The sequence below is a fragment of the Ursus americanus genome, chromosome 3, assembly GCF_024610735.1.
Source record: "Ursus americanus isolate L20-20 chromosome 3, mUrsAme1.1.p, whole genome shotgun sequence".
Lineage (NCBI taxonomy): Eukaryota > Metazoa > Chordata > Mammalia > Carnivora > Ursidae > Ursus > Ursus americanus.
The window spans coordinates 50872264-50896438 of record NC_142129.1 but is presented as its reverse complement, the minus strand read 5'-3'; the positions used below and the strand labels follow the sequence as shown (position 1 = coordinate 50896438).

The following is a 24175-nucleotide window of genomic DNA, read 5'->3' as shown; positions in this document are numbered from 1 at the left end:
CGCCCCCCCCCCTCCCCGCGCCCCGCCGTGAGTCGTCGCTTAGCTATGCCGGTGAGCTCTGGAGGCAGTGTGGCGCGGCGCCTCGGGTTGCTGCTGTGGCGCAGGGCCTTTCCCCCGGGCGCCGGGCCTTCGACGGGCGCGGGGCAGCGGCTTGGGCTCCTGGCCGCGGGGCGGCTTACGGCGGGACCCGCGCTGGGCCGGGCCTGCCTGAGCCCCGACCGCGCGCGCGGCCTGCACGGCGGACCGGGCCTGGAGGAGCGGGCGGAGGGGGCAGCCGGCCAGGGGCGCCCGAAGTCAGGCACAGCAGGTACGGGTCTGGAGGAGGGTGGCGGTGGCCCTTCCGGGCAGCCGGGAGCCGGGTCTCTGCCGAGAAGCCTCTGAGTTCCCGTTCATGCATTTCTCTTGGAGTCACAAAGCTCCTACAGCTCCAGAGCTGGAAGGGAGCTCAAAGATGTTGGCACCACCTTGGCGTTTAACAGGCCAGGAGATAAACTGACGTCTCCAAAACCGCAGACGTCCGCATGGCCGCACCGGACGCTTGGCCTCACAACCTCACTGGCCTCAGCTCCCTTCACACTCTTGCTAGAGTCCTGGGAAGTGGACTTGCCGAAAGTGTTAGGGCGTGAGGGTTCTGAGGAGGGGCTGGGGTCTGAGAGGTGCGTAAGAGGCGCTAACAGGAGACGGGGCCAATTGAAGGTCCGCTAATTATTGCAACCTTTTAGAAATCTGAGAGGTTGTAAACAGGTCTCATCTGTGAAAGGTTGGGGTGTGAGAGGGAGAGGTCTTTGTAGACTTAGCCACCGGGTTCTTGGGAATCAGCTTTAGAATGTAAGAGAGCTATAAATTTACAGGTTCTAATACTCCAAGGGAAAGAACAGAATATGCAGATCTCTACAGAAAAAAGAAAGTTAAATGTTCACAAATAGCAGTTGCTACATAACCCAAATGGCTTTGTAAGAAAACCCTGAGGATTCAAAATGAATATCACTGTTGAGGTTTTAGATCTCGTTAGCTGGCTAGCGGCCCACGCATTTATTCTGCTAGGCCTAATTTTCTTCATCTCTCAAGTGTTAAGATTGTGGACCAGATACTACCTAAGAGCCTTTTCAGCTCACAGTGGTAGTTCTGTGTATGTTCGAGGTGTGTTGCTCATTTCCTCAAGTATTAGGGAACAGAAAGCCATTTGCTGTGGATGTATGGTTTTACTCGCCCGTGGTACTAGTGAAGCGTGTATGGTGGCTCTGTGTAAGGTGAACGTTCTCTCTTCCCATAAAAGTTGAGCGGTGCTGTATGAAACCATTGCCTAGGTTTAGCTTCCAGGAGGCCTGGACGCTGCTGTTTTTCAAAACATTTTAGATCTAAACACTGTCATGGAGGAGCAGTTTCACCGCTACATGCATACAGAATCTTCTACTTGGCCACCTGATACAAGTGAATCTTTGTGCATTTCAGATTATACTGGTCCCAAGTTTGACATCGATATGCTGGTTTCACTTCTGAGACAAGAAAATGCAAGAGACATTTGTGTGATCAAGGTTCCTCCAGAATTGAAATATACAGACTACTTTGTGATTGGTAGTGGAACTTCTACCCGGCACTTGCATGCGATGGCCTACTACATTGTGAAAATGGTAGGATGCTTTCTTTTCTCTTTGGAATCATTAACTTAATGGAAGAGTGTCAGTGCATCATGCTGAGGACCAGCACTTAAAAAGTATATCCATCATGAGATGATGTAAGAAGCCCAGATTTTCAATATTTGCATGAGTGTTTGATGTTTGTTGATAGTGAAAGTTATGGGAGCAAATGAGTTAGAATATTTCTGATTATTGTCTCTTGTGCTCATTGAATGAATGAATGAATAAAAAATATAAATAAAAATATTAAAGTAAATAATTTGGGGCAGGCTAGAAGACAGTATAACCCAGAGGAATTTCTAGAGCAGCCCTGTTCACTGTGGTAGCCAATAGCCATATGTGACTAATTATAAATTAATTCAGTTCTTCAGTTGTACTAGCCGTATTTCAGGTTCTCAGTGGCCACATGTGGCTAATGGGTACCATATTGTACAGCACAACTATAAAACATTTCCATAATTGCAGAAAGTTCTGTTGGGGGGCGCCTGGGTGGCTCAGTCGTTAAGCATCTGCCTTCGGCTCAGGGCGTGATCCCGGAGTCCTGGGATCCAGCCCTGCATCGGAGCCTGCTTTTTCCTCTCCCACTCCCCTGCTTGTGTTCTCTCTCACGCTGGCTGTCTTTCTCTCTGTCAAATAAATAAATAAATAAAATCTTAAAAACAAAAAGAAAAGGTTCTGTTGGACCATGTTGGCCTGTAGTTTAATTCAAATGTTTGAATGTGTCCAGTGTTTCCAAGCACTGTGCTGGGTATTGGAAAGATGAAAAAGATCTAGTCCTCACCTTCCTTTGAGTTCATAAGTCTAGTTGAGGAAAGGGAAGGCAGTTCATTTTCTAATTAGACTGAATAGGAATCAGAGTGAGGAATATATTTGGAGGCCTTTAGCTGATTCTGATAACACTCTATAGGAGAGCATAACTTCTCTAAGCTTGTTGAAAATTGCTCATAAAAGGGACGGTTAAGACCAAAACAAAGTTAAGTTTGCCTAGAGAAGGGTGGTAAAAGAAGAAGGGGACTGAAAACAGAACCCTGGTGCACTATGGCAAAGCAAAGGAAGATTCCAAAAAAGAAGTAGTTGGAAAGAGAACCAAGAGGGCATAGAGAAGAGTTATAAGACAGGGTCCTAGGATCTCTGTTAGATGTTCTAGTGGGACAGAGTAAGGTGAAGACTTAGAAGTGATCATTGAGAGGTTTTACACTTTAACCATTTTACCTTTTATCTTTAAGTGTGCAGTTAAGTGGCTTTAGTTACATTCACATCATTGTACAGTCATTTACCACCGTCCCTCTCCAGAATGTTTTCCATCTTGCAAAACAAGAAACTCTGTACACATTAAGCAGTAATTTCCCATTCTCCCTCCCTACTCTGGCAACCACCATTCTGCTTTCTGTCTCTCTGAAGTCGACCACTCTAAGTATCTCATGTGAGTGGATTCATACCCTATTTGTCCATTTATGACTGGCTTATTTCACTTAACATGATGTTTTCAGGGTTCATCCATGTTGTGGCTTGTATTGGAATTTCATCTTTTTAAGGCTGAGTGTAATATGTATAGATCACATTTTATCTATTCATCCATTGAATTTCATTTGGGTTGCTTCCACCTTTTGGAGATTGTGAATATTGCTGCTATAAACATGAGTGTAGAAATGTCTGTTCATGTCCCTGCGAGTGGAATTGCTGGGTCATGGTAATTCTTTTAATTTTTTGAGGAACCACCATGCTCTTTTCCTTAGTGGCCGCACCACTTTACATTCCCACCACCAGTTCACAAGGGTTCCAGTTTCTCTGTATCTTTGCTAACACTTCTTATTTTCTGGGGTTTTGATCATAGAAATCCTAATGGGTGTGAAGTGGCATCTCATTGTGTGTTGCTTAGCACTTCCCTAACGATTAGTGATGTTGATCACCCTCTTAACGTATTACTGGCCATTTGTATGTCTTTGGAGAAAAGCCTTAATGAAGTCTTTGTCTGTGTTATAATCAGGTTGGTTTATTTTGTTGTGAAGATGTAGGAGTTCTGTATATATTCTGGATATTAGTCCCAAAACAAATACGTGATTTGCAAATATTTTCTTTCATTCTTTAAATTGTCTCACTGTTGATAGTGTCCTTTGATGCACAAAAGCTTTTAATTTTGATAAAGTCCAGTTTATCTATTGTGCCTGTGCCTTTAGTGTCATATCCAAGCAGTCATTGCCAAATTCAGCGTCATGTGTCAGGAAGCCTTTCCACTGTGTTTTCTTCTAAAAGTTTTAGGTCATATGTTTAGGTCTTTGATCGGTTTTAAGTTAGTTTTTATAGATGGTGTGAAGTAAGGGTCTCTTTGTTCTCTTTCACGTAGATGTGTAGTTTTCCCTGCTCCATTTGTTGAAAAGACTGCCCTTTTCCCATTGAATGAACTTGGCACCCCTGTTGAAAATCCTTTGATTGTATGGGCTCTTTCTTTTATCCCATTGGTCTCCCTTGTTCACTGTTTTTAAGATTTTATTTATTAGAGAGCACAAGCAGAGGGGGTGGGGCGGAGGGAGAAGCAAGCTCCTCGCTGAGCAGGGAGCTCAGCTGAGGCAGGATTTGATCCCAGGACCCCGGGATCATGATTGGAGCGTAAAGCAGATGCTTAACTGACTGAGCCACCCAGGTGCCCCACCCTTTTTAAAAAGATTTTTATTTGAGAGAGAGAGAGCGCATACACAGGTGGGTGGGTGGATGGGTGGGCAGAGGGAGTCTCAAGCAGACTGCTCTGAGTGCATGGCCTGTCACACGGCACAGTCTTTCGACTCTGAGATCATGACCTGAGCTGAAACCAAGAGCTGGATGCTTAACTGACTGAGCCACCCAGGTGTCTGCTTACTCGCTGTTTTGATTACTGTGGGCTTGTAGTTAGTTTTGAAGTCAGTAAGTTGAGAGCTCCAGCTGTGTTCTTCCTTTTCAAGATTGTTTTTGGCTATTTGAGGATGGAATTTTCTACTGCAAAAAAAGTCACTGGAATTTTGGTAGGGATTGCATTGAATCTGTAGATAGCTTTGGGTAGTACTGACATCTTAACAATATTAAGTTTTCTAGTCCATGAATATAGAGTGTCTGTTGGTGTCTTCTTTAATTTCTTAAGCAACATCTTGTAGTTTTAGTATATACGTCTTTTGTCTCCATGGTTAAATTTATCGGTAAGTATTTTATTCTTTATGATTCCACTGTAAATGGATTTGTTTTCTTAATTTCCTTTTCAGATTGTTGATTAGATAGTGTATAGAAACACAGCTGATTGGGCATGTTAATTTTGTATCCTACAACTTTGCGGAATTCATTTATTTTAACGTGATTTTGTGGAATCTTTAGGGTTTTATACATATGAGTCATGTTGTCTGTAAACCATGATAATTTTATTATTTCCTTTCCAATTTGGTTACTTTTTTTTTTCTTCCCTTGCTCTAATTTCTCTGGCCAGAACTTCCAGCACTGTGTTGAATAGAAGTGGCAAAAGTGGGCATTCTTGTCTTGTTCCTGACCTTAGAGGAGAAACCTTCATCTTTCACCACTGAGTAGTAGCTGTGGACTTTTCATTTATTATCTTGAGTTTTATCTTTTGTCTTTTTATCTTTTAGTTTGTCGAGTATTTTCTTTTTTTTTTTAATGTTTTTTTATTATATTACGTTAGTCACCATACAGTACATCCCCGGTTTCCGATGTAAAGTTCGATGATTCATTAGTTGCGTATAACACCCAGTGCACCATGCAATACGTGCCCTCCTTACTACCGATCACCGGTCAATCCCATTCCCCCACCCCCCTCCCCTCTGAGGACCTCAGTTTGTTTCTCATAGTCCATAGTCTCTCATGCTTCATTTCCCCTTCTGATTATCCCCCCTTTCTTTATCCCTTTCTTCCCCTACTGATCTTCCTAGTTCTTATGTTCCATAGATGAGAGAAATCATATGATAATTGTCTCTCTCTGCTTGACTTATTTCACTTAGCATTATCTCCTCCAGTGCCGTCCATGTTGCAGCAAATGTTGAGAATTCGTTCTTTCTGATAGCTGAGTAATATTCCATTGTATATATGGACCACAACTTCTTAATCCAGTCATCTGTTGAAGGGCATCTCAGCTCCTTCCACGATTTAGCTATTGTGGACATTGCTGCTATGAACTTTGGGGTGCATATGGCCCTTCTCTTCACTACGTCTGTATCTTTGGGGTAAATACGCAGTAGTGCAATAGCTGGATCATAGGGTAGCTCAATTTTTAACTTTTTAAGGGACCTCCACACTGTTTTCCAGAGTGGCTGTACCAACTTGCATTCCCACCAACAATGTAGGAGGGATCCCCTTTCTCCACGTCCTCTCCAACAATTGTTGTTTCTTGCCTTGTCTATTTTTGCCATTCTAACTGGCGTAAGGTGGTATCTCAGTGTGGGTTTGATTTGAATTTCCCTGATGGCTAATGATTTTGAACATTTTTTCATGTGTCTGTTAGCCATTTGTATGTCTTCATTGGAAAAGTGTCTCTTCATATCTTCTGTCCATTTTTTGGTTTGTTTATTTGTTTCTCGTGTATTGAGTTTGAGAAGTTCTTTGTAGATCTTGGATACCAGTCTTTTATCTGTAGTGTCATTTGCAAATATATTGTCCCATTCTGTGGGCTGCCTCTTAGTTTTTTTGACTGTTTCCTTGGCTGTGCAGAAGCTTTTTATCTTGATGAAGTCCCATAAGTTCATTTTATCTTTTGTTTCTCTTGCCTTTGGAGATGTGTCATGAAAAAGGTTGCTTTGGCCGATGTCGTAGAGGTTGCTGTCTATGTTCTCCTCCAGGATTTTGATGGATTCCTGTCTCACATCGAGGTCTTTCATCCATTTGGAGTTTATTTTTGTGTATGGTGTGAGAGAGCGGTCAAGTTTCATTCTTTTGCATGTAGCTGTCCAATTTTCCCAGCACCATTTTTTGAAGAGACTTTTTTCCACCAGGTGTTTTTTCCTGCTTTATCAAAGATTAGTTGCCCAAATAGCCAAGGGTCCATTTCTGGGTTCTCTATTCGGTTCCATTGGTCTATGTGTCTGTTTTTGTGCCAGTACCATGCTGTCTTTGTGATCACAGCTTTGTAGTACAGCTCGAAATCTGGCATTGTGATGCCCCCAGCTTTGTTTTTCCTTTTCAACAGTTCCTTGGAGATTCGGGGCCTTTTCTGTTTCCACACAAATTTAAGGACTATTTGTTCCAGTTCTTTGAAAAACGTCCTCGGTATTTTGATCGGGATAGCATTGAAAGTGTAGATTGCTCTGGGTAGCATGGACATTTTAACTATGTTAATTCTTCCGATCCATGAGCATGGAATATTTTTCCATCCTTGTATGTCTTCCTCAATGTCTTTCAAGAGTGATTTGTAGTTTCTAGAATATAGATCCTTTACGTCTCCGGTTAAGTTAATTCCAAGGTAATGTATGGTTTTTGGTGCTATTGTAAATGGGATGGCTTCCCTAATTTCTCTTTCTTCAGTCTCATTATTCGTGTATAGAAATGCAACTGATTTCTGAGCATTGATTTTGTATACCGCCACATTACTGGATTGCTCTATAACTTCTAATAGTTTGGGAGTGGATTCTTTTGGGTTTTCCATATAGAGTATCATGTCATCTGCGCAGAGAGACATTTTGACTTCTTCTCTGCCGATTTGGATACTTTTGATCCCTTTTTGTTGTCTGATTGCTGTTGCAAGGACTTCTAGTACTATGTTGAATAATAGTGGAGAGAGTGGGCATCCTTGTCGTGTTCCCGATCTTAAGGGAAAGGCTTCCAGCTTTTCCCCATTGAGAATAATATTTGATGTAGGCTTTTCATAGATGGCTTTTATGAGATTGAGAAATGTACCCTCTATTCCTACACTCTGAAGGGTTTTAATCAGGAAAGGATGCTGTATTTTGTCAAATGCTTTTTCTGCATCAATTGAGAGGATCATATGGTTCCTGAGTCTTTTCTTGTTGATATGATATATCACGCTGATTGATTTGCGAATGTTGAACCACGCTTGCATCCCAGGGATGAATCCCACTTGGTCGTGATGGATAATCCTTTTAATGTTCTGTTGGATTCTATTAGCCAGGATCTTGTTGAGGATTTTGGCGTCCATATTCATTAGGGAAATCGGTTTATAATTCTCCTTTTTGATGGGGTCTTTGCCTGGTTTGGGGATCAAGGTAATATTGGCCTCATAGAATGAGTTTGGTAGCTTTCCTTCTGTTTCTATTTTTTGAAATAGCTTTAGGAGAATAGATATTATTTCTTCTTTGAACGTTTGGTAGAATTCCCCAGGAAAACCATCCGGGCCTGGAGTTTTGTTATTTGGAAGGTTGTTTATCACTGACTCAATCTCTTCATAATTAATTGGCCTGTTTAAGAAATCAATTTCTTCCGGGGCGCCTGGGTGGCACAGTGGTTAAGCGTCTGCCTTCAGCTCAGGGCGTGATCCCGGCGTTATGGGATCGAGCCCCACATCAGGCTCCTCAGCTATGAGCCTGCTTCTTCCTCTCCCACTCCCCCTGCCTGTGTTCCCTCTCTCGCTGGCTGTCTCTATCTCTGTCAAATAAATAAATAATTAAAAAAAAAAAAAAAAGAAATCAATTTCTTCCTGTTTCAGTCTTGGTAGTTTTTAGGTTTCCAGGAAGGCCTCAATCTCTTCAAGATTGCTCAGTTTTTTGGCATATAGCTGTTGATAATAGTTTCTAATAATCCTTCCAATTTCATTGGTGTTGGTCGTGACCTCTCCCTTTTCATTCATAATTTTAATAATTTGGGTCCTTTCTCTTTTCTCTTGGATAAGTCTTGTCAGTGGTCTGTCAATTTTATTGATTCTCTCAAAGAACCAGCTTCTAGTCCTGTTGATCTGCTCTACTGTACTTCTAGTTTCTAATTCATCGATTTCTGCTCTCATCTTGGTCAACTGCTTCCTCGTGAGTGGATTAGGCCTGTCCCTCTGTTGCTGTTCCAGCTTCTTGAGGTGAGAATATAAAAACTGCATTTTAGATTTTTCTATTCTTTTGAGTGAGGCTTCGATGGCTATGTATTTCCCCCTTAAGACTGCCTTTGCAGTATCCCATAGGTTTTGGACCGTTGTGTTTTCATTCTCATTGGTCTCCATAAATTGTTTAAATTGATTTTTGATATCCTGGTTTATCGAGTCATTCCTGAGCAGGATGGTTCTTAGTCTCCAAGTGTTTGAGTTTCTTCCAAATTTTTCCTTGTGGTTGAGTTCCAATTTCAGAGCGTTGTGGTCTGAGAATATGCAGGGGATAATTTCAATCTTTTGGTATCGGTTGAGACCTGTTTTGTGTCCCAGAACATGGTCTACTCTTGAGAATGTTGCATGGGCATTAGAATAGAATGAGTATTCTTTGGTTCTGGGGGGTAGTGTTCTATATATATCTATGAGGTCCAACTTGTCGAGTATGGCATTCAAAGCCTTTAATTCTTTGCTTAGTTTTTGCCAGGGTGGTCTATTTCTGATAGTGGAGTGTTGAGGTCCCCTACTATTAATGTATTTTTATCTATATGTCTCTTTATTCTGGTTAAGAGTTGGCTTGTGTATCTTGCTGCTCCCCTGTTGGGGTATATATATTTATAATTGTCATATCCACTTGTTGAATACTTCCTTTAAGAATAATATAGTGCCCTTCTGCGTCTCTAACTATAGTCTCTAGTTTAAAATCCAATCTATCTGATATGAGAATTGCTACCCCAGCTTTCTTTTGAGGTCCATTGATGTGAAAGATGGTACTCCATCCCCTTACTCTCAGTCTGAATGCATCTTTGGGTTCGAAATGAGTCTCTTGTAGACAGCAAATGGATGGGTCATTTCTTTTTATCCAGTCTGCAACCCTGTGGTGTTTTATGGGAGCGTTTAAACCATTTACATTGACACTAAGAACTGAGAGATATGATTTTAATGATGCCATGTTGCCAGTAAAGTCTTTGTTTCTATAGATTGTGACTTTCTGTTCTGTATCCCTCTTGGGGCCTTTTTACCTTTAGAGAACCCCCCTTAATATCTCCTGTAGGGCTGGTTTCGTGGTTACGAAATTGGTTAATGACTGGCGATTCTGGAATGTCTTTATTTCTCCATCCATTCTGAATGACAGCCTTGCTGGATAAAGGATCCTTGGCTGCATGTTTTTCTCTGAAAGAGCTTTAAAAATGCCCCCCCCCAACCCTTTCTCTCATTCCAGGTCTGTGTAGACAGGTCTGACGTAATTCTGATGCCTTTGCCTTGGTACGTGAGAAATTTCTTTGCCCTGGCCGCTTTCAATACTGTATCCTTGGATCTAATATTTGCGAAATGCACTATGACATGACGTGGCGTAGGTTTGTTGTGGTTGAGCCTGGGAGGGGTCCTCTCTGCCTCTTGGACACGAATGTTTGTTTCCCTCGCTAGATTAGGGAAGTTTTCAGCTACAATGTGTTCAAATATCTCTTCTAGACCTCTGTTTTTCTCCACCCCCTCGGGGATGCCGATGATTCTGACATTGGATCGTTTCATTGAGTCAGTAATCTCCCGTAACCTACATTCGTGGGCGTGGATTTTTTTAAGACCAGCTTCTATTTTCGTTTTTTCCTCTATTAACCCATCCTCCAATTCACTAATATGTTCCTCTGCTTTGGTGACTCTGGCCGTCAGAGCCTCTAGTTTTGCCTGCATTTGGCTCATAGAATTTTTAATTTCTGTCAGATTCGCTCTCATTTCTGTCCTTAGGGATTCTATATTCTCAGTAACCTTTTCATTAATACTTTTTTCAATTCTACTCATCATTTTGACCATCGTTACTCTGAATTCCATTTCTGATAATTTGGTTAAATCCATATCCATTATTTCTGTGGCAGAGGCCACAGACTCACTGTCTTTTCTTGGCTGGAGGGGGGGGGCTTCTCCTTCTTGTCATTCTGATGAGGAGAGGTTGCGGGGTTGTCCAGATCCCAAATTATTGACTGGGTCCCAGGCCGTGCCCCTTGTTTTATAGGGATCTTAGGGATGTGGGCTTCTTCTTTAAAGATTTTATGTATTTATTTATTTATGTGGCAGCCAACCAGCGAGAGAGGGAACACAAGCGGGGTAGTGGGAGCGGAAGAAGCAGGCTCCCAGCGGAGGAGCCCGATGAGGGACTCCTTTCCGGAACGCCGGGATCACGCCCTAAGCCGGAGACAGGCGCTCAATGACTGCGCCACCCAGGCGCCCGGGTTGTGGCTTCTTGATTTTTCAGCCTGCCTTCTGGGGGAGGGGCCTGCCGCGCCGATACTCAGGCAGCCCTGTTTGGGTAGAGTCTCCGTGTCCCCTGCGAGGGGGGATGGGCACCCTGTGAGCCGGTACTTCTAGGCTTTTGTTCTCTGGCAGCTTTCCCTGGCGGTTTGCTGTGCCTCTTCTGAGAGACAGAGCAGCAGCGGCCGAATTTCAGCCTCTGTCACAGAGCAGGGATCGCGGACGTTCTCCACTGATGTTCTGGCCACTTTAACTCTGTTACTGTTGGTGCTGCTCAACCCTGCAGCGTCCCAGGATGTGCGCCCCACACCCGGTGTCCCAGCCCTCACTTCCAGGGCCGGCGCGTCTCTGTCCTTTGTGTTTCTAACGCCGCCAGCCGCCCCCGTGCGCTCCCGGATCTCCGGGTCTCAGTCTGTTTCTGGTGAGCGCACCGGGATTCCGGAGTTCCGCGAGATGCCTGGTGGCGTGCGCTCCCGGCTCACGGTCTCAGTCTGCTGTTTTCACGGGTGCTGGTCCGCGAGCCCGCCAGCTCCCCCGAGCAGGTGGCCCGCCAGCCGCCCCGCGCGCGCTCCGGGAGCTCCCGGTCTCAGTCTGGATCCGGTGAGCACACCGGAGTTCCATGAGAAGTCTGGTGTCGTGCGCTCCCTGCTCACGGTCACAGTCTGTTTTCTCCCGGGTGCCGTCCGCAAGCCCGCCCACTCCCCAGTGCAGGTGGCTACCTCTTCCTGGCGCCCGAATGTGGCGGCTCCCTCCCCCTTCCGTTTATCTTCCGATATATGTGCGTGGATTCACGGCTCCCCGCTTCGTACCTCAATACTCAGCACTGGAGATGTTCATTTGTAGAGATCCAGATGTATCTTCCTGCGTCTCAGGCTGGTTCCGTGGTTGTTTAGGCTGGTCTGGTACCTATCCATCTCGACTCAGGGGACCGGCTAAAAAAGGGGCCCCCTACTCCTCCGCCATCTTAACTCCTCTCCCGGTTCCACCTTTCTGCTCCTACATTCTCTCTCCTCTGTTCATTGCGAGTCCTTGGGGACAGAGTGGACCACAACTTCTTAATCCAGTCATCTGTTGAAGGTATCTCGGTTCCTTCCACGATTTGGTTATTGTGGACAATGCTGCTATGAACATTGGGGTGCATATGGCCCTTCTCTTCACTACGTCTGTATCTTTGGGGTAAATACCCAGTAGTGCAATGGCTGGGTCATAGGGTAGTTCAATTTTTAACTTTTTAAGGGACCTCCTCACTGTTTTCCAGAGTGGCTGTACCAACTTGCATTCCCACGAACAATGTAGGAGGGATCCCCTTTCTCCACATCCTCTCCAACAATTGTTGTTTCTTGCCTTGTCCATTTTTGCCATTCTAACTGGCGTAAGGTGGTATCTCAGTGTGGGTTTGATTTGAATTTCCCTGATGGCTAATGATTTTGAACATTTTTTCATGTGTCTGTTAGCCATTTGTATGTCTTCATTGGAAAAGTGTCTCTTCATATCTTCTGTCCATTTTTTGATTTGTTTATTTGTTTCTCGTGTATTGAGTTTGAGAAGTTCTTTGTAGATCTTGGATACCAGTCTTTTATCTGTAGTGTCATTTGCAAATATATTGTCCCATTCTGTGGGCTGCCTCTTAGTTTTTTTGACTGTTTCCTTGGCTGTGCAGAAGCTTTTTATCTTGATGAAGTCCCACAAGCTCATTTTATCTTTTGTTTCTCTTGCCTTTGGAGATGTGTCATGAAAAAGGTTGCTTTGGCCGATGTCGTAGAGGTTGCTGCCTATGTTCTCCTCTAGGATTTTGATGGATTCCTGTCTCACATCGAGGTCTTTCATCCATTTGGAGTTTATTTTTGTGTATGGTGTGAGAGAGCGGTCAAGTTTCATTCTTTTGCATGTAGCTGTCCAATTTTCCCAGCACCAATTTTTGAAGAGACTTTTTTCCACCAGGTGTTTTTTCCTGCTTTATCAAAGATTAGTTGCCCAAATAGCCAAGGGTCCATTTCTGGGTTCTCTATTCGGTTCCATTGGTCTATGTGTCTGTTTTTGTGCCAGTACCATGCTGTCTTTGTGATCACAGCTTTGTAGTACAGCTCAAAATCCGGCATTGTGATGCCCCCAGCTTTGTTTTTCCTTTTCAGCAGTTCCTTGGAGATTCGGGGCCTTTTCTGGTTCCATACAAATTTAAGGACTATTTGTTCCAGCTCTTTGAAAAATGTCATCAGTATTTTGATCGGGATAGCATTGAAAGTGTAGGCTGCTGTGGGTAGCATAGACATTTTAACTATGTTAATTCTTCCGATCCATGAGCATGGAATATTTTTCCATCTTTTTATGTCTTCCTCAATGTCTTTCAAGAGTGATTTATAGTTTCTAGAATATAGATCCTTTACGTCTCCGGTCAAGTTAATTCCAAGGTAATGTATGGTTTTTGGTGCTATTGTAAATGGGATGGCTTCCCTAATTTCTCTTTCTTCAGTCTCATTATTCGTGTATAGAAATGTAACTGATTTCTTTTTTTTTCTTTTTTTTAAATGATTTTTTATTATATTATGTTAGGAAATGTAAGTGATTTCTGACCATTGATTTTGTATCCCGCCACATTACTGAATTGCTCTATAACTTCTAATAGTTTGGCAGTGGATTCTTTTGGGTTTTCCATATAGAGTATCATGTCATCTGTGAAGAGAGACCTTTTGACTTCATTGCTGATTTGGAAACCTTGTAACTCTTTTTGTTGTCTGATTGCTGTTGCAAGGACTTCTAGTACTATGTTGAATAATAGTGGAGAGAGTGGGCATCCTTGTCGTGTTCCTGATCTTAAGGGAAAGGCTTCCAGCTTTTCCCCATTGAGAATAATATTTGATGTAGGCTTTTCATAGATGGCTTTTATGAGATTGAGAAATGTACCCTCTATTCCTACACTCTGAAGGGTTTTAATCAGGAAAAGATGCTGTATTTTGTCAAATGCTTTTTCTGCATCAATTGAGAGGATCATATGGTTCCTGAGTCTTTTCTTGTTGATATGATATATCACGCTGATTGATTTGCGAATGTTGAACCACGCTTGCATCCCAGGGATGAATCCCACTTGGTCATGATGGATAATCCTTTTAATGTTCTGTTGGATTCTATTAGCCAGGATCTTGTTGAGGATTTTGGCGTCCATATTCATTAGGGAAATCGGTTTATAATTCTCCTTTTTGATGGGGTCTTTGCCTGGTTTGGGGATCAAGGTAATATTGGCCTCATAGAATGAGTTTGGTAGCTTTCCTTCTGTTTCTATTTTTTGAAATAGCTTTAGGAGAATAGGTATTATTTCTTCTTTGAACGTTTGGTAGAATTCCCCAGGAAAACCATCCGGGCCTGCAGTTTTGTTATTTGGAAGGTTGTTTATCACTGATTCAATCTCTTCATATCGATTGGTCTGTTTAAAAAATCAGTGTCTTCCTGTTTCAGTCTTGGTAGTTTTTAGGTTTCCAGGAAGGCCTCAATCTCTTCCAGATTGCTTAATTTATTGGCATAAAGCTGTTGATAAAAGCTTCTAATAATCCTTCCAATTTCATTGGTGTTGGTCGTGACCTCTCCCTTTTCATTCATAATTTTATTAATTTGGGTCCTTTCTCTAATCTTTTGGATAAGTCTTGCCAACGGTTTGTCAATTTTATTGCTTCTCTCAAAGTACCAGCTTCTAGTCCTGTTGATCTGCTCTACTGTACTTCTGGGTTCTAATTCATTGATCTCTGCTCTCATCTTGGTCAACTGCTTCCTTGTGAGTGGATTAGGCCTGTCCTTCTGTTGCTGTTCCAGCTTCTTGAGGTGAGAATATAAAAACTGCATTTTAGATTTTTCTATTCTTTTGAGTGAGGCTTCGATGGCTATGTATTTCCCCCTTAAGACTGCCTTTGCAGTATCCCATAGGTTTTGGACCATTGTGTTTTCATTCTCGTTGGTCTCCATAAATTGTTTAAATTGATTTTTGATATCCTGGTTTATCGAGTCATTCCTGAGCAGGATGGTTCTTAGTCTCCAAGTGTTTGAGTTTCTTCCAAATTTTTCCTTGTGGTTGAGTTCCAATTTCAGAGCGTTGTGGTCTGAGAATATGCAGGGGATAATTTCAATCTTTTGGTATCGGTTGAGACCTGTTTTGTGTCCCAGAACATGGTCTACTCTTGAGAATGTTCCATGGGCATTAGAATAGAATGAGTATTCTTCGGTTCTGGGGTGTAGAACTCGTCGAGTATGGCATTCAAAGCTCTTGTTTCTATGTTGGTTTTCTGCTCCGGTGCTCTATTTCTGATAGTGGAGTGTTGAGGTCCTCTACTATTAACGTATTTTATCTATATGTCTCTTTATTCTGGTTAAGAGTTGGTTTGTGTATCTTGCTGCTCCCCTGGTGGGGGCATATATATTTATAATTGTCATATCCACTTGTTGGATACATCCTTTAAGAATAATATAGTGCCCTTCTGTGTCTCTAACTATAGTCTTTAGTTTAAAATCCAATCTGATATGAGAATTGCTACCCCAGTTTTCTTTTGAGGGCCATTGATGTGAAAGATGGTATTCCATCCCTTTACTTTCAGTCTGAATGTATCTTTAGGTTCAAAATGAGTCTCTTGTAGACAGCAAATGGATGGGTCATGTCTTTTTATCCAATCTGCAACCCTGTGGCGTTTTATGGGAGCATTTAGGCCATTTACATTGAGACCGATTATTGAGAGATATGATTTTAATAATGCCATGTTGCCAGTAAAGTCTTTGTTTCTATAGATTGTGACTTTCTGTTCTGTATCCCTCTTGGGGCCTTTTAACTTTTATAGAACCCCCCCCTTAATATCTCCTGTAGGGCTGGTTTCGTGGTTACTAAATTGGTCAATGACTGGTGATTCTGGAAGGTCTTTATTTCTCCATCCATTCTGAATGACAGCCTTGCTGGATAGAGGATCCTTGGCTGCGTGTTTTTCTCTGAAAGAGTTTTAATAATGCCCCCACCCCAACCCTTTCTCTCATTCCAGGTCTGTGTAGACAGGTCTGACGTAATTCTGATGCCTTTGCCTTGGTACGTGAGAAATTTCTTTGCCCTGGCTGCTTTCTATACTGTATCCTTGGATCTAATATTTGCGAAATGCACTATGACGTGACGTGGCGTAGGTTTGTCGTGGTTGAGCTTGGGAGGGGTCCTCTCTGCCTCTTGGACATGAATGTTTGTTTCCCTTGCTAGATTAGGGAAGTTTTCAGCTACAGTTTGCTCAAATATCTCTTCTAGAACTCTTCTCCCCCCCCCCCCACCGGGATTCCGATGATTCCGACATTGGAACGTTTCATTGAGTCAGTAGTCTCCCGTAACCTACATTCGTGGGCATGGATTTTTTTGAGTCCAGATTCTAGATTCTATTTTAGCTTTTTCTTTTACTAACGCATCCTCCAATCCGCTGTTCTTCTGCCTCATTCACCCTGGCCGTCAGAGCCTCTATTTTGACTGCATTTGGCTCATAGAATTTTTAATTTCTGCCAAATTTGCTCTCATTTCCGCCCTTTAGAGATTCTATATTCTCATTAACATTTTCGTTAATACTTTTTTCAAGTCTACACATCATCTTGACCATTGTTACTCGGAATTCTATTTCTGATAATTTGGTTAAATCCATATCCATTAGTTCTGTGGCAGAGGCCACAGACTCATTGTCTTTTCTTTGCTGGGGGGGGACTTCTCCTTCTCGTCATTCTGATGAGGAGAGGATGCGGGGTTGTCCAGAGCCCAGGTTATTGACTGGGACCCAGGGCGTGCGCACTTGTTTTATAGGGATCTTAGGGATGTGGGCTTCTTGATTTTTCAGCCTGCCTTCTGGGGGAGGGGCCTGCCGCGCCAATACTCAGGCAACCCTGTTTGGGTAGAGTCTCCGTGTCCCCTGCGAGGGGGGATGGGGATGGGCACCCTGTGAGCCGGTGTTTCCAGGCTTTTCTTCTCTGGCGGCTTTCCCTGGAGGTTTGCTGTGCCTTTTCTGAGAGAGCAGCAGTGGCCGAATCTCAGCCTCTGTCTCGGAACAGAGGGATCGCGGGCCGTTCTCCACTGATGTTCTGGCAACTTTAACTCTGTTTCTGTTGGTGCTGCTCAACCCTGCAGCGTCCCGGGATGTGCGCCCCACACCCGGTGTCCCAGCCCTCACTTCCAGGGCCGGCGCGTCTCTGTCCTTTGTGTTTCTAACACCGCCAGCCGCCACCGCGGGCTCCGGACCTCCGCACACTCCAGAGCTCTGGCCCTCAGTCTGGTGTCGCGCGCTCCCGGCTCACGGTCACAGTCTGTTTTCTCCCGGGTGCCGTCCGCGAGGCGAGTCCGCCCGCTCCCCCGTGCAGGTGGCTACTGCTTCCCGGTGCCCGACGCGGCGGCTCCCTCCCCCTTCCGTTTATCTTCCGATATCTGTGCGCGGTTTCACGGCTCCCCGCTTCCTACCTCAATACTCAGCGCCGGAGATGTTCATTTGTAGAGATCCAGATTTGTAGGCTGCGTCTCAGCCTGATTCCGTGGGTGTTCAGGCTGGTCTGGTTTCTATCCAGCTCGACTCAGGGGACCGGCTGAAAAAGGGGTCCCCTACTCCTCCGCCATCTTAACTCGTCAAGTTTGTTGAGTATTTTCATCATGAAAGGGTGTTGAATTTTGTGAAATGCTTTGCTGCATAAATTTGAGATGATCCTGTGGCTTTTTCATTTTGTTAATGGTGTTTATTATACTGATTGGATTTTCATGTGGAACTATCCTTCCATTCCAGGAATAAATCCCATTCAGTCTTGGTGCATAATCCTTTTAATATGCTGTTGTATTGGACTTGCTAGTAATTTATTGAGGATTTTTTCATCCGTGTTCATCAAGGATATTGGTCTGTAGTTTTCTTTTTTCTTTTTTGTAGTGTTTTTGACCTTGGTTTCAGGGTAATGGTAGTTTCATAGAATGAGTTATGAAGCATTCCCTTTTCAATTTTTTGGAAGAGTTTAAGAAGAATTTGTATTAGCTTTTGTTTAAATGTTTGGTAGAATTCACCAGTGAAACCATCCGGTCAGGGCTTTTGTTGGGAGATTTTTTTTCCTTCCTTCCTTCCGTCCTTCTGTCCTTCCGTCCTTCCTTCCTTCCTTCCCTCCTCCCTTCCTTCCGCCCTCCCGTCCCTCCTTACCTCCTTGAGATATAATAGTGTTTGGAGGTTTTCAATTACTGATTCAATCCCAATTCAGTCTTGGTAAGTTGTGTGTTTGTAGGAATTTGTCCATTTGGTCTAAATTATCCAATTTGCTGGTGTATAGTTGTTCATAGTACCCATAATGCCTTTTTTAAGAAGTAATGTCCCCTTGCTTGTTTCTGATTGTAGTTATTCAGATCTTCTGTTTTCTCTTGGTCAGTATATATAAAGATTTGTTGATTTCGTTTATCTTTTTCAAGGCCCAAATCTTGGTTTCATGGATTTTTCTCAATTTTGGTTTTCTCTTATCATTGTTTCCTTCCTTCTGCTAGCTTTAAGTTTAAATTGTTCTTCATTTCCTAGTTCTTTAAGGTATAAATTTAGGTTGTTGATTTGGGAACTTTTTTCATGGAAGCATTTATAGCTATAAATTTCCCTCTTAACATTACTTTTACTGCATCCCATTAAGTTTTGGTATGTTGTATTTTAATCTCATTTGTCTCAAGATACTTTTTTTTTTTTTTAAGATTTTATTTATTTATTTGACAGAGATAGAGAAAGCCAGCGAGAGAGAGAACACAAGCAGGGGGAGTGGGAGAGGAAGAAGCAGGCTCCCAGCGGAGGAGCCTGATGTGGGGCTCGATCCCATAACGCCAGGATCACGCCCTGAGCCGAAGGCAGGCGCTTAATTGCTGTGCCACCCAGGCGCCCCGCAAGATACTAATTTCCCTTGTGTTATCTTCTTTGACTCTGTTTTTATGGCTTTTCTGGTTTTCCTTCTGTTGATTTCTGGTTTCATTTCATTGTGATCGGAAAATATACTTTGTGACTTGAATCTTTTTGAGTTGTTTTGTAGCCTAACAGATCTTGGAGAATGTTACATGTGCAGTTTAAATATGTATTCTGCTTTTGGCTGGAATGTTCTATTAATGTCTGTTAGGGCCAGTTAGCCTAACTGCTTGTGTTGTTCTGGTCATCTGTTTCCTTATTGATCTTGTATGGTTTTTTAATCCATTATTCAAAATGGAGTATTAAGTCTTCTATATTATTGTGCTGTCATCTGTTTCTCCCTTCAGTTCTTTCGGTGTTTCCATATGTTTAAGAGTTCTGATTTTTGGTGCATATGTTTATAATTGTTTTATCATCTGGGATATTTGACCCTTTTACCACTGTGTTAGTATCACTTTGTCTAATAGTTTTTGACTTAAAGTCTATTTGTCTGATACTAGTATATCTGTTATATTGGACCATTCATAAGACCTGTTGGGAATAGAGACATGGGATGATAAAATCCCATGAACACTGTCCTGAAGGTGGTTGATGTAGGTGAGGACCAGATATTGAGTGAGCTTGGTCCTCTCTCCCTCAGAGACACATTGGTGGATATGAGTAGGATGGCCCTTTCAGAAGGGTTTGGGCAGGAGGATTCAGTAGAGAGAGGTATAGGAGGTTGGTAGGATTTAGGGGGGAATAGTTTCCTCAATTTACTATGGGGTATAGTTAATCTGGGAACTAGCCTACTCATTCCTTGTAAGATCAAGAAAATTCCCCCCCCCCAGACCATTCTCAGTGAGACAGAGAGACCTCTTCCACCCCCTCCCTAATATATAATCTGGCTTTTTTCAGTATAAATACCTGAAATGTAAAAGTGAGCCTCATGTTAAGATAGAAGGGAAGGACACTGATGACTGGCTCTGTATGGACTTTGGTAAGTTATTCTGACCTATTTTACAGATAAGTATTTGTTTTGTCCTAATCTTGAACTATTTTCAGTTGCAAAAGGATTGAGATCAGATTGCTTTTTTTCATGTGAAATTTTTTATATTTGTTTACAGTAAGTTTTAATTGCAACCCAGGAGGTCTTAACACGTGAAATCCTCACCTAATGTGATACGTATATAAGTAGCCATGCTGGTCAGCAAGATGGTGGAGAACAGAGTGGATAACACGGTAGAGATCCCTTAGTGGTGGTAGGCGGCTTGGGGTGTACATAAAGTTGGCTCAGAATGATTCAGTGGAGGCGAAGATAAAGGGCATTCTGGGTACTGAGAAGGACAAGAGCAGAGGAGTGGAATTTTGAAAAGACCTAACAAATTTGGGTATTAATATATACATAGTTTCAAAGTATTTCCCCACAAGGGAAAATCAGTAATTGTCAAGAACTGTGAAGGGTCTGAGATTTTACCTTATAACAAGTTAGCTGCCCCGTTTCATGGGTACTGGTGAAAGATTTAAGGCTATTCCTATGTTAGAGATGAAGGACAGTTGTATTACTCATCAGTCACATTAGCCAGCAGCAGCATTCTTTTTTTTCACCAGCTTCCCTGAGCCCCTGTTTCTATAAACACAGGGCCAGATGACATCTGCAGACAAAGTTCTAAGAGAGGAACCCTGAGATTGGGGTAGCACATCTTTTATAATGGGCAGGAAGCAGACCCACATTTACTATGGTGGAAGACACTTTTTCTGCTAAGGCTGTAAGGCCAGGGTTTCTCTGCTTTGTCACTCTTAACATTTTGGACCACGTGATTCAGGTGGGAGTGAGGAGACATATCCTGGGCCTTGTAGGATGTTGAGTAGTCTCCCTTCTCCCCTCCAGCCCGGTTTGTGAACATCGAAAATGTCCTGAGACCCACTGCTGTGAGTAAACCTGTCCTTTGCTTGCTCTGGAGGGAGATGGCCTCTTTTGTGACTATTCATTACACAGTCATCCTTGAAAAGATAGTCTAGAACAAAAGGCAATCCATGCTTTGCTGCTAGGTATGCAGAAATGTGATGCCCGTGGAGAGTGAGGTTAACATCACCAGGAATGTTACGTATCGGTATCCTGTACCTCCCGTACGATGCACTGAGAAAAGCAGAGCATCATTTTTATTTTTGTAGGAAAGGTATCCATAATTTGCATTTCTAATAAATTCCCAGGTAATCCTAATCTGGGGTCCATACTTTGACAGCCACTCACTGTCACAGAGGTTTGAGAGAGCACAAGAATAAAAGCTAATGAACTGCTGCTTTAATGTTAACTCTTCTCTGTCCTTGATTGATAGGCAGCATGGTGATTCATTTGATGCTTCCAGAAACCAGAGAAACCTATGAATTAGAGAAATTATGGACCCTACGTTCTTATGATGACCAGTTAGCACAGATAGCACCAGAGACATTACCTGAAGACTTCATTCTTGGAATAGAAGATGACACTTCATCCCTCACTCCAGTGGAGTTAAATGAGAATAAAATGATATGAACTGTTTTAGTCATCATCAGCTTTGGATTGGGTTACTTCTTAAAAATATAGCTCTGAAACCCCACCTGATTGGTCGGGTTGTTGTCAAAACAAGCCTTATCTGTGGGCACTCATGCTCAATGAATGTGGAAATTGTAGGTAAGTGAGCTGATTCTCACACCAAAAATTGTTTTTATTTCTGAGATCCCAGCAGGATTTCCCAGAGTTAACACTGGCTCCTGTGCTCTGTTCACAGTTTAATTTTGTCTAAGTGTAAATCTTATTCTGTAGACTGGAATAGCCAATTGTTTAAATAAAGCAAAAAACACATCACCCTCCCCATTGGTCTTATTACTTAAAACCTACAGTTCTTACTTCATAGGCACCAGTAGTATCGAAATCCATAGTAAGTACTATAGAATGGAGAAAATGAGGTAAGTACCAATATCGACTGGTAAATTGAAAATGACACTATTACTAAAAATCTGAGTTTGATTAAATTTGAACATTCACATTTATTTGAAAAACCAGAAATAAAACATGCTGTACACCAGGCTGCACCTAATGATGAAAAACTTTATTCTGCATCAAGGTATCTGGAAAACGAAGCTGCATTTGGGGCACATTACAGATGAGGAATGATCCATGTGCGGTGAGTACAAAACTCAATTACAGAATTAGATACTCCATTACCATTGCTTAATTAAAAGTAAAACATGATTTGCCACACTAAAAGGCTAGAAGTGAAATATGACAGAACTTTATAAATGCAGCACCTATAGGTATGTGTGTGTATAAAAACAACAACAAACATGGGAAGAAAAATCAAACGCTGAGGAAGAGCTCTGGCCTAAGCACATCTCACCTGAAATCCAACCAGAAAGCCAGTCTATGATTTTATTTTTGCAATTCATTATATGAAAAAATTATGAATGCTAGGTGAACTGTATGACAAAGGGCACTTTTTGGCTAAAACTACAAAATAAACTGGTTTTCTGAAAACATTTAAGAAAACATTTCAAGTCATTTGCAAAATGTCTAATTGATAACAGTGATCTTCAGAAAAACTTACCTAGTCTGTAGAAATTCATCTTGAAATACAAAGGAGGCCATATTTTTCAAAGCTTATTATATATGCCCTTCAGATCAGTGGGATATGATGACTGATCATTCAATGAACAAAAGCAACAAACAATTCTGAGAGCAGTGTGGCCTCGGAGACCACCCACACCCACATAATTGTACATACTGGGCATATATATCCTGTATCCCTCTATCAAGGGTCAAATGTGTTCTCAGAGTCAGTCAAATTATATTCCAAAAATTGTTTCCTGGTATCCTCTACTTTTTTTTTCAAATAATTGGTTGCAGAGAATACAGAAATTCTGTATTTTATGTAATATTTTAGGTGGCCTTGTATTTTTCTAGATTTATCGTTGTTTAAAAGTCTTCAAAATAGCTTAGTGAGGCTCGTGACAGTGCCTGGCACATGGAGATGTAGCCTTGATATTGCCTTTGAACACTGTCCCACCATCTGAGTACCCCATTGGTCTTCACAAAGCAGTTCTGTTGGGGTCTGCTCAAAGTGTAGACCGACTGGTCTGAAGCGTGTTGGCAAACTAAGCATCCCGTAGGACAAGCTGGAGCTTGCTTTTTGCCAATCAGTTTAAAGTCCACAGGGGCTGCATCTCTCTTCATCGATGCACTTTAGGTAGTGATAGTCTAAAGCACAAAGCATTTGTATGCATTTAATCACATAGCCAAGTCTCCTGAAGCCATTTAAACCAGCCGTTCCAAAACCTCCTGCAACCACTTTGCTCTGTTAGTACCATCGAAAAAATTCCCTACCATAAACGAAAAATTAAATGGTATTGCTGCTCTCCAAATACAGGCACTGCTCCATATCACTGAACATTTATTGGATTTTCCAACCAATGGTGTCAAAAGCCTCAAAAAACCTGAAATTAATTTTCCAGCTTACGGTCACCAGCCAGAAGTAAAATTTTTCTGTTATTTTCCTGTTAGCTAATTAAACTTTTTTAAAAAACTGTTGGACTTTTATCTTTATAAAGTATATAAAATTTTCCAAAAAAAAAAACAAAAACAAAAACAATTTTGCTTTCATTGCATTACTGAATAGGTACCTGAGGTAGTTGAGTAAAAATGCACGTTTAATACCCCTGCCAACACCATTCAGCACTTCCCTTAGGTTATTCATGTTAGTGTTAGATAAAAATAAAACAGAGAACAGTTTTTCTATGCTAATAGCTTAACACTTAAGTTCCTGTAATCATTCTATTCTGATCCAATTTTAACAACTGGATTTGGGAGCAATCTATATTTTATGAATTTAGTGACTGCATCATTAAGCCAATTTCTGGCATTAGGGGGGTATATTAAGAAAAATTAGAATATTTGTTACACTGAGAATACAACAAAAGGGAAGTGCAGAGCTCCTCTCTTTCCCTCCCCCCCTTATTTTTTTTTAAAGCTGGGTGTCATACATTTCAGAGAGCATAAAGTATACATTCTCACAGAGACAGGAGTTCAAAAGTTGCCTGGTCCTCAGAAACAACTGGCTAGGTAAAAACTTGTGCATGTAATTCTGGATATTAGGGGTTCAGCGCCCGTCTGTTGGTTAAGCAATCTGTCTTTGGTTTGGCATCTGCCTCTGTGGTGGGCTGTTTCCTGAGCCTTTACTTCCGTCTTGACTGAGGTGGTCCACTTTGCAGAGCTTTCTGCTGTTGGTGCTGTTTTACCTGAGTCAAAATTTCCTGAATCTTTCTCTGGGCAACCTGCAAAAGGTGAGAGATCTGAAATTTCTACATAATCAAAGGTTACTAACAGTTATTTTACTCTTCCATTTCAACAACTTCAGATCTGAAGGTTAAAGATACATACTAGTTTAGTTTGC

At 42.2% G+C, this 24175-nt stretch overlaps 2 protein-coding genes across 2 annotated transcripts in view; one reads left to right on the top strand and one right to left on the bottom strand.

Moving 5' to 3' along the window:
* On the top strand, positions 1-21591 carry MALSU1 (mitochondrial assembly of ribosomal large subunit 1). Its single transcript, XM_087860974.1, has 5 exons — positions 1-307; positions 1453-1631; positions 19665-19746; positions 20638-20678; positions 21086-21591. Exons 1-5 carry the CDS (start codon positions 46-48, stop codon positions 21095-21097), a joined length of 576 nt encoding a protein of 191 aa, XP_087717100.1. The 5' UTR covers positions 1-45; the 3' UTR covers positions 21098-21591.
* A 226-nt stretch (positions 21592-21817) lies between these two features.
* IGF2BP3 (insulin like growth factor 2 mRNA binding protein 3) overlaps positions 21818-24175 on the bottom strand; it is a 144031-nt gene continuing 141673 nt past the window's right edge. Inside the window, exon 15 of the mRNA XM_087860972.1 lies at positions 21818-24056. Within this exon, the coding sequence (XP_087717098.1) occupies positions 23958-24056 (99 nt within the window). The 3' untranslated portion in view covers positions 21818-23957. The remainder of the gene's footprint in view (positions 24057-24175) is intronic.

Coding starts and splice junctions, on each gene's coding strand:
- MALSU1 (XM_087860974.1), top strand. CDS start 46: ATGCCGGTGAGCTCTGGAGGCAGTGTGGCGCGGCGCCTCGGGTTGCTG. Junction 308..1,452: donor CCCGAAGTCAGGCACAGCAG/GTACGGGTCTGG, acceptor TGTGCATTTCAG/ATTATACTGGTCCCAAGTTT. Junction 19,747..20,637: donor CTGGCTCTGTATGGACTTTG/GTAAGTTATTCT, acceptor TCTCCCCTCCAG/CCCGGTTTGTGAACATCGAA.